The following is a 9,799-nucleotide window of genomic DNA, read 5'->3' as shown; positions in this document are numbered from 1 at the left end:
GAGCGACGCACAATTACAAGCTGATATTCTGTTGGACAATGGAGGCTATAACCAATTACTTTTATGGGAACAATAGCACCCAGGAAATTTGTAGGGTAGGTGTGAACAAAATTGGAACTGCACATGTACTGCTAATTGATTCAATACACACATTACCAATCGAGGAGGAGAACGATGGTTGCGGCGGCCTCTATGAGTCATGGTCGGCAACGGGAGTCAATTCGGACGAAATCTCTATCATATGTTTGTTCCGGCTTATTTTGCAAGCCAATCCTTTGTTTTTTTTGTTTTCAGTTGTGGTATTCAAGTTGCTTCGAAGTAAAATGTTGATTCCATACCTTTCCTAAATGATGTTCTCATACTCCATTGTGAATACCAATCCTTCATGATTATCGAGATTCTCATGCCAATCCTTTTCTACCGGTGTGATTCTCTTCAAGATGATCCTATCATTTTTTCCTATTTGCAAGATCCAATCTCAGTTCTTCTCAATGTTGTTTGTTTCATCCGTCCCAAGTTGTCCTTGTTTTTTCCACCCTCCCACCCTTTTCTTCGAGGACTCGGATTTCTTAATCAAGTATCCAGCTTATTGATGTGAAGTCTCTCCATTCTTTTCCGTCAATATTCTTACCCGGTGGTTCTCATGAAGATGTTCTACTAGTTCAGCATTCCTCGTTTCTTTTTCTTCTCCGATGGATTCAATTCAAGTTTTCAGTGTTGATGATATTCCTTTCCTTGTTTCAAATGCTTTCTCATGCCGGTGCACCTCTCAACGATCCTCTTCTCGCTATTCATTTGTTCCGGAGTGCTGAAGATATCTCGAAGATTTGTGTTTCCACTCTACATTCGTTTAACCTATTCTGAGGTTGTTATCTCATTCAAGCCTTTTAATTCAACCGGTGAAATCTATCTTCCAAGCGACCTTTTCAACGGTGTTTCTTTTGAGTGGGCCCTAACCCACATGTCTTTTCCCAGGATCTTACCTGACTCTTCTAACTTTTCCCAGAGTTACTCTCTAATTCTTTTCCAAGTTTGACGTAAGAATGAATTATCATCAGTCATTTGCATTTCTCCAAGATCTTTCAAATTCTTTAAATCATTGGTTCAACCTTTCTATTCATCATCCCAGAGTATCTCAACAATTCATGGTGGTGTTTCTCATCGTCATTCCCAGACTTTGAAGACCGAAGAAGAGTTTTTGTCCTCTAAATCTTGCTCCTTTCTCTTCAAGATTCATGGTTTCAGCTTATTGCCATTCTCTCATAATTGTTTTCAATTGTGAGAATTCTTTCCACCTATCCGGAGCAATTCAGGAGTCTTTTCAGTTTGATTCTCCGGAGCCTATCAGCTCATAATTATTCATTCCAGCTTTCAGCTCTCGTTCTCAAAAACTTACCGGTGCATCGCTCAAGTATTCTCTAGTCAGTTCATGATCTGTTCGTTCACTTGCACCTAAATTTTCTCAAACATCTTCGTTCATTTGTTAATTCTTCCCGGTGCTTCAATATCTTCCTTTGATCGTTTTCAATTCTTACGGTGGTTTGCTCAAGATTCTCTTCCTTGGTGATCATATCAATTCATTCGTTGTTTCAATCCTACCGGTGTTTCATTGAAGACCTTATCAAGTTATCGATATCTCTCTTAATCCTTTTCAACGAAAATAAGTAGTATGCCAAATTCGTTGCTTGTCATCAATTTAAATTGATGAAGGATAAGCATAATGTAATTCTTATTCTTGTTTCGTCAAGTGAACTCAATTCCCTATTCCGGAGGCTCATCAAATTCCTGATTTCAATTGTTTCATCTTCTCTTTTTCCCGGAGTTCCAACCTTTCTCAACTATTTCACCACGGAGATTCATCTAAATCAGTACAAGGATTCACCTTGTGTTTTCAACTTCTCTTTCCTTCCGTTTGATCATTCTTTTGTTTAACAGAGTTCTTCATGAAGGTGCTACATGATGGTTCATCAAGGATTTAATTCCTTCTTGAAGTGTTCATCAACATTCTTTTCAGAGGAGCTCAAGCATTCTTCATCTTGCATCTCAAAGTCCAATTCGATCTATCTTATATTTTGAGGTGGTATTATGTCATTTTTGACAATTTCTGTGTGTTTCATGGTCCACATGTTGTCAAGAATGAGATATTTTAAATCCACCAATCTCTTCGTTGGAGTTATATTGTATTTCTCCTAAAGCTTTCTCTAAGGATTGTTGCTATTTATGGTGCTCATATCCCAAGTTCTTCATTTATCCGCCCGGTGAAATTCTCGTCTCCTTGTTGATATCAATCCAATCTATCATTTCCGTTAGTGGCGGAATTTCACCTCATAGTTTTGAGATGTTTTCCATAGGACCACAACAAGTTTACTCTATTTCGTTGTTGATAATCCAACAACTCCGTTCGACCTTTCTCCTAAAGATGCCTTTTCCAGCTCAATTGGGGCAGAAGTTGGCATTTTCTTCTCAATTCTTTTATTCCAATGATCTATCTTCTATTATTTTCTTCCGGCGGCATTGTGATGTTTTCTCTCTTCTCTCTTCATCTCAAGTTGTGAAGATCATGTTTCTTTCCTTTGCTTATCCATTTAACCGGGGTGTCGTGCCCGCTTTTCGAGTTATTCCCATTCTGTCAAGTTTTGCCTCCCTTCTCAACCAGAATGCCGCCTGAAATCGTTCTTACCCATTGTGCCATTCTTTCAATAGTTCCGGAGGTAATGTGTTGTTGATTTCATCAAGTATCACCAAATCTTCCCAAGATCATGTTCGATTCCTTCCATTTATAGTCGGAGTGCTGTCCAAATTACATCAGTCTTATTCCTTCTCTATCTTGTTTTAACCGGAGTGTTCTCGTAATTGATCTTTATCGTTCCGTGTGCTTCTTCTTTCAACCGGAGTGCTTGCATGTGCTTCTTGTTCATTGCAACCTTTATTCTTATGTCTTTCAACCTACAAGGTTCTAGTAATGATCCTTGTTCCTTTTTCCTAACGAAGTGTTTTTCAATTTCGTTTATCTCTGATGTATTCTTATCTCGAATTGGTTTAACCTCACAAGGTCCTTTGGTTTCACTCGTTTGTCAAAGAAGCAACTTAGTTTTACCTCTTCTCTTTCTCTTCTGTTTTCCCTCCGGTGCCATTCTAGATCTCGGGACGAGATCCTCTCATAGTGGTGGAGTGTTGTGACGCCCCGAGACCGATGTGCCAGGTGTCTTCCAGTTATTCGCTATTGTTGCCTTGTCATTTGCTTGCGTGTCGCATCTTGCCATGTCATCATCCGCATTGCATCATCATGTTTTCAAAACTTGCATTCGTCCGGGTTCCCCCAGTTCTCTTCGTTGTTCGTTCTGATCCCACACACACTTGCACGCGCCCGCGGCATGTCCGAAATATTATTTTATAAGTGGCCGAAAAATGTTCTCGGAATGGGTTGAAAGTTGGCGTGCGGTGTTGTTTTGTTGTCAGTAGGCCGCCTGCCAAATTTCATCGTGTCCGGAGTCCGTTTGATGACCCAACGAATAACTATAGCGGCAGTATAGCCGGTCAAACGTCAGACGTTTTCGGTCTCCGGAAACGGTTGCCGGGTTGCCTTCTTTCCTCTCCTCTCAGCCCAAGCCTCTCTACACATTTCACTACCGACCGCCAGGCCAGCCTACCCCTCTTTGCACAGTGCATCGTCCCCTCGCGCGTGTCCGAAACTCACCCGAACCCGACTCGGACGGTCATCACCGTTGGGTCCGGATCATCCCCTAACATCTACAAAACGTCTTCGTTTTCTTATTTGATCTCCCTAGCCTATTTATCCGAGACCGTCCGATTAAGATCGGAGGGTCCAAATGCCCCTAAACTTAGCCTTTTTGCTATATATAGATCAAACTCTAGCCTAACCCTAAAAATCCTCCCCCTTGTCCCATCGCACCGCCGCCACCCACTCACCATTCCCCTCGGGATCTTCCCAGATCCACCTCGTGTTGCCCATCCACCCAACTGGCAGCCTCCACCTCCACTCCCGATTCACCTCACCCCCACCAGCCAATCCATCGATCCACTGCCTTCCTCGAGCTCCAACGGGACCGCGCCCCTGGATCCCCTGCTTCGAGCACCTCCATGGAGCCAGACTCCCGTGCCTCCGCTTGTTCTCCTCGAGGATAGCAGAGCTCACCCGCCTCCTCCACCTTGCGTCGCCGTCGACGAGCTTCATCTGAGATGAGCACCACCGCCTCTGTTGCGCCCCTGCTCCCTACTCTGTCCATCTCTCTTTTCTTCTTCTCCCTGTCTCTAAGATCTCCATCTCTCTCTATAACACGCAGCAACAGGAGACCGCCATGGCGCCCGGAGCTCGAGTTCGTCCCCCCCCCCCGTCCAGAACCATCTCCGGGGACCGGATTCGCGCCCTGTCATCCATCCCGAGCGCCAAGTTCACCGCCGCCGCTCCCTTGCATCCCGCCTCCGCCTCCCCTGTTCCTGTGAGAACTCGGGGACGAGGACGAGACCCTTGCCTCGTCTCGATCCCGTGGATTCGAATGCCCAGCTCCGCTCGTCGTCCTCCACCAAGATTCTGCGCCGCGCCAAGTCTGCCACCATTCCCGAGTCCCCTGCAGGAACCATGGAGCCTGAAGGCATGGTCGAGCCTCTCGTTGACCTCAACCGCCATGGCCACCGCCCGTTCGTCACCCCCGCTGCTGGATCCGGCCAGTTCCAGCATGTCCCCGCCGGATCTGCGTCGTCTGCCTCCCTCCATCTCGCCTGCATCCCTGCAGCACCGGCGTCGTGACCCTGTTCTTCCTGGAGACGCACGCAGCGCCAAACCTCCCGCTCGCTCGCTCTCGTGGTCGTGTTGACTGTGGGTCAGCGCGTGGACCAACCTCACCCCATCGGAAGCCCAACCTCCCATCCAGCACCGCGCGTAGGCCCAACGCCTCTGCAGCCGCAGCGCCTAAGGCCCGGCCTGCTCCCTTCCAGATCCAAGCCGGCCCAGTCAAGCCCGATGTGAGCAGCTCCCCAGCGCCCCACCTTTCTTTTCTTTCTTTCTTCCTGTTGTTGGGCCAGCTGTTTCGGCCCAGAGTATTTTTTTTAGGCTCTGGGATTTGCCTAATTTTCCAGGGAATGCTGTTTTGCAGAAAACCCCTCATAGCTCATGCATATAATAACTTAATAACTAAGCATCACATGTAAAAACTTTATATGTGAAAAATGCTTAAAATTGTGTCTAGTTTCATAATATGTCATTTTCATCTATGTTTAAAATGTTGTTTGTTTAAATTTGCTCCTATGTCATGCTAAAATATTTTAATTCATAACTAAATAACCGTAGCTCCAAACCTAACAAACTTTATATGTAAATGGGGTAGAAAAATGCATAGCTTAACTTGGTGGCATCACTTTGCATGTTTAACAACTATAAAATATGGTTTAGGGCAGAACAGTACCAAACCTAGTATATGCATATGAGGATTTTCCGGAATTGTTGTTCGTTGTTTTCGGCCTCATTTAAACTTGACTAGATAGGTAGTTTTACTTTGCTTCACCTCTTGCCATGTTAATCAACATTTAATATTGTTGGGTACATAAACGAGATCGAACTAAATAACTTGTTGTGGTGTTTCGTCAATATGCAACTCGTTGCATATTGAGCTCCACTTAACTTGTAGTTTTGCTTGTGCACTTTGCCATGTCATGAATCTTTAAACCGGACATGCATCATACTTGGTTGTGAATCATGCCATGTTTATGTGGTGGATGTTTTACTATGTGGTTTGCTTCTTTCCGGTGTTGCTTCTTCGGGTTGGTTCCGTTAACTCCGTGTTGTGAGGATTCGTTCGACTACGCCCGTTTGTCTTCTTCATGGACTCGTTCTTTTTCCTTGCGGGATTTCAGGCAAGATGACCATACCCTCGAAATCACTTCTATCTTTGCTTGCTAGTTGCTCGCTCTTTTGCTATGCCTATGCTACGATCCCTACCGCTTGCTTATCATGCCTCCCATATCGCTAAGCCAAACCTCTAACCCAGCTTGTCCTAGCAAACCATTGTTTGGCTATGTTACCGCTTTGCTCAGCCCCTCTTATAGAGTTGTTAGTTGCAGGTGAAGATTGGAGCTTGTTCCATGTTTGGAACATGGTTATTTTGTTGGGATATCTCTAATTTAATTAGTACATCTATATACTTGGTAAAGGGTGGAAGGCTCGGCCTTATGCCTGGTGTTTTGTTCCACTCTTGTCGCCCTAGTTTCCGTCATACCGGTTTTATGTTCCTTGATTTTGCGTTCCTTACACGGTTGGGTTATAATGGGAACTCCTTGACAGTTCGCCTTGAATAAAACTCCTACAGCAAGGCCCAACATTGGTTTTACCATTTGCCACATAGCCTCTTTTTCCCTTGGGTCGGCCAGCCCAAGGGTCATCTTTATTTTAATCCCCCCGGGCCAGTGCTTCTCTAAGTGTTGGTCCAACCCAGAGCACCGTGCGGGGCTGTCCCTTGGCAACTTGGGTTACGTTGGCTCCCGTACGCTTAGCTTATCCGGTGTGCCCTGAGAACGAGATATGTGCAGCTCCTATCGGGATTTGTCGGCACAGTGGGTGGTCTTGCTGGTCTTGTTTTACCATTGTCGAAATGTCTTGTAACCGGGATTCCGAGCCTGGTCGGGTCTTCCTGGGAGAAGGAATATCCTTCGTTGACCGTGAGAGCTTGTGATGGGCTAAGTTGGGACACCCCTGCGGGGATTTGAACTTTCGAAAGTCGTGCCCGCGGTTATGGGCAGATGGGAATTTGTTAATGCCCGGTTGTACAAAACCTGAAACTTATCTTAAATAAAATGCATCAATCGCGTGTGTAACCGTGATGGTCTCTTCTCGGCGGAGTCCGGAAAGTGAACACGGTGTTGGAGTAATGTTTGACGTGCTTTTGCCTTCTCGTCTCGCTCTCATTTGCGTATGTTAGCCACCATATATGCTAGTCGCTTGCTGCAGCTCCACCTCATACCTTTTACCCTACCTATAAGCTTAAATAGTCTTGATCGCGAGGGTGTGAGATTGCTGAGTCCCCGTGACTCACGGGTACTTCCAAAACCAGTTTGCAGGTGCCGATGATATCGTGCAGGTGACGCAACCGAGCTCAAGGAGGAGCTCGATGAAGATTTTGTCCTTTGTGTTGTTTCCTTTCAGTCGATCAGTAGTGGAGCCCAGTTGGGACGATCGGGGATCTGTGTAGCATTTGGGGTAGTCTTCTTTTATTTTGGTTCCGTAGTCGGACCTTGAGTGTATCTGTATGAATGTAATGTTTTATTCATGCAATTGTGTGAAGTGGCGATTGTAAGGCAACTATGTATCTTTTTCCCTTATGTATTACATGGGTTGTGTGAAGATTACCCCACTTGCGACATTGCTTACAATGCGGTTATGCCTCTAAGTCGTGCTTCGACACGTGGGAGATATAGCCGCATCGTGGGCGTTACACTATAGGACTGTGTCATATTTATATATTATGCAGGTATTACTAGTGTGCTATGTCAGTATAATTGTTTCAGCAAGCTGTTATCCATGCAATTGAAAAGCTGTGGAACTTAGGACATCAAGAAGTATATGTTTCTCATCTTGGGGATATACTCGTCATTATACTGAGACTATCGTAAGAAGAAAGCAAAGCAGGACCATAATGTTCTATTATGCTGGATTTAGGCTTGTATTAGCTACTTTCTTTGAAGTTAATTATTTTGCCTTGTAACTTGCATGCTTGTATGGTCATTGTCATTCCCAATTGATTGCATTTCTTAGTATCTTTGTAAAAAGATTGTATTTCTCAACACACCCAGTATTTTTCTTAATGTTGGTTCAGATATGACGAATGCCTCCAGTTCTGATTCAGATGTGACGAACGCCTCCAGTTCTGATATTGATGCCGCTGGGAGATAAAACCTTGACGTCTGAGTTATAGAGCAGTAACTTGGAGCATTATGTACTGGAATCATCAGGCTTTCCTTATGCAGGTATTAGTAGTGTGCTATGTTATTATAATTATTTTAGCAAGCTGTTATCCATGCAGTTGAAAACCTGTGGCACTTGGGAGATCAAGAAGTATATGTTTCTCATCTTTGGGATATGCTCGTCATTATTTTGAGACTATCGTAAGAATAAAGCAAAGAAGCTATCATGCTGGATTTTGGCTTGTATTAGCTATTTGCTTTGAAGTTGTTTTGCCTTGTAACTTGCGAGTTATAGAGCAGCAACTTCGAGCATAGAGCAGCAACTTCGAGCTTATGTAATAACATAGAGCAGCAACTTGCGATTTTCTCCTTTTCTAGTAATTCTCTTGAACCCCTTGCCTTTTCTATTTTATTGCCCTTCCCAATTGATTGCATTTCTTGGCATCTTTGTAATAATAAGACTATATTGCTAAAAGCACCTGGTATTTTTCTTAATGTTGGCTCAGATACGACGAATGCCTCCAGTTCTGATATTGATGCCGCTGGGAGATGAAATCCTGACATCCAGAGTTATAGAGCAGCAACTTGAAGCATTATGTACTGGAGTCATCAGGTTCCGGTATTATCAGTATCAGGCATCTGTGGAGTCAGATGTAGGCTTTTCTTTTCAGGCTTGTTTGGGGTGCTGAGTGTTGTGCAGCTCGGTGCTTGTTTTCTTTTTCATATGTTTTGAGAGAATAGTAGTGATAATCTAGCAAATTTGTTTCGCAAATTGAACCAGAATTAGGCAATTTCAGTCGTCTAAAACCTTCGTTCCTACCAGATATGCAATCTGACTGGAAGCAGAGTATGGCTTGAGGCAGAGTATACATGGTTGCAAATCGGTTCTACTATCTCCGTTGCTTTTTGTAAGAATTTGTGCAAGAGATACATACATGCATGGCTTCGTCTTACAAACAGGAACAGATTTACTGCAAAATGTTCTCTCGGACTTAAAAGAATCTACATATTCTGTTTGATGAAGTCTAGATTGAGCGTGTCGCGCACGATGAGGAACATGCTGACCATGAGCACCAGCAATATCCCCGACGACATTATCCTCCGCTCGATCTCACGGGGGATCTTCTGCCCGCCGCGGGCCGCCTCCAGAAGGATCAGCGCCAGCGTCCCGCCGTCCAACGCCGGCAGCGGCAGCAGGTTGATCGCCGCGAGGTTGAGGTTGATGATCGCCGCGAACTGGAACAGCCCGTCGGCGCTCGACCTCGCCACCTCCGCGCCGACGGCGATTATGGCGACCGGGCCCGACACCTTCTCCGCCGTCTGCGAGAAGTTGAGGAACGTCTGCCGGAGCCCGTCGAGCACGGCCCCGCCCAGCGCCCTGAACTCGCGCACGGCGAGGACGGTGGCCTCGGACGCGTTCCTTGGGTGCACGCGCGTGGCCCGGTAGTTGGGCGACAGCTGCACGCCGATGCGCCCCGTCCCGTCGACGCTCGTGTCCGGCACGACGGTGAGGTCGAGGAACTGCGGCTTGTCCCCGGCCGCAGGCCCGGCTCTTGACACCTTGAGGAGGACCTTCTTGTTGGGGCTGGATTTGATGAGGTCGACCAGGGCCGGCACGGACGGGTCCGGCGCGGCGCCGGGGACGGCGAGGATGACATCGCCGGCGAGCAGCCCGGAGCGCGCGGCGGCGGAGCCGGGCACGACGTCGGGGACGAGGACGCCGGAGAGCAGCGCCTGGACGGGGACGCCGACGGTGACCGCCTGGGCGTAGATGATGAGGAAGGCGAAGATGAGGTTGGCGATGACCCCCGCGGAGACGACGAGGAGGCGGTCCGGGCCGGGGGGGGGGCGGGGGGGGTGGGGGGCGGCGCGGGCGCGACCGGAC

General features: G+C 46.5%; 1 protein-coding gene across 1 annotated transcript; it reads right to left on the bottom strand.

Annotated features, from left to right (window-relative positions):
- Nucleotides 1-8,785: 8,785 nt before the first annotated feature.
- Nucleotides 8,786-9,751, bottom strand: LOC125528094 (probable membrane metalloprotease ARASP2, chloroplastic; the record flags this gene model as incomplete). Its single annotated transcript, XM_048692606.1, is given in 1 exon segment — nucleotides 8,786-9,751. A coding segment is annotated over 1 exon segment (835 nt), but the record flags the coding sequence as incomplete, so codon positions are not given.
- Nucleotides 9,752-9,799: the final 48 nt, after the last annotated feature.

Source organism: Triticum urartu, unplaced genomic scaffold (assembly GCF_003073215.2).
Source record: "Triticum urartu cultivar G1812 unplaced genomic scaffold, Tu2.1 TuUngrouped_contig_4629, whole genome shotgun sequence".
Lineage (NCBI taxonomy): Eukaryota > Viridiplantae > Streptophyta > Magnoliopsida > Poales > Poaceae > Triticum > Triticum urartu.
This window is presented reverse-complemented; position numbering and strand designations above follow the sequence as displayed.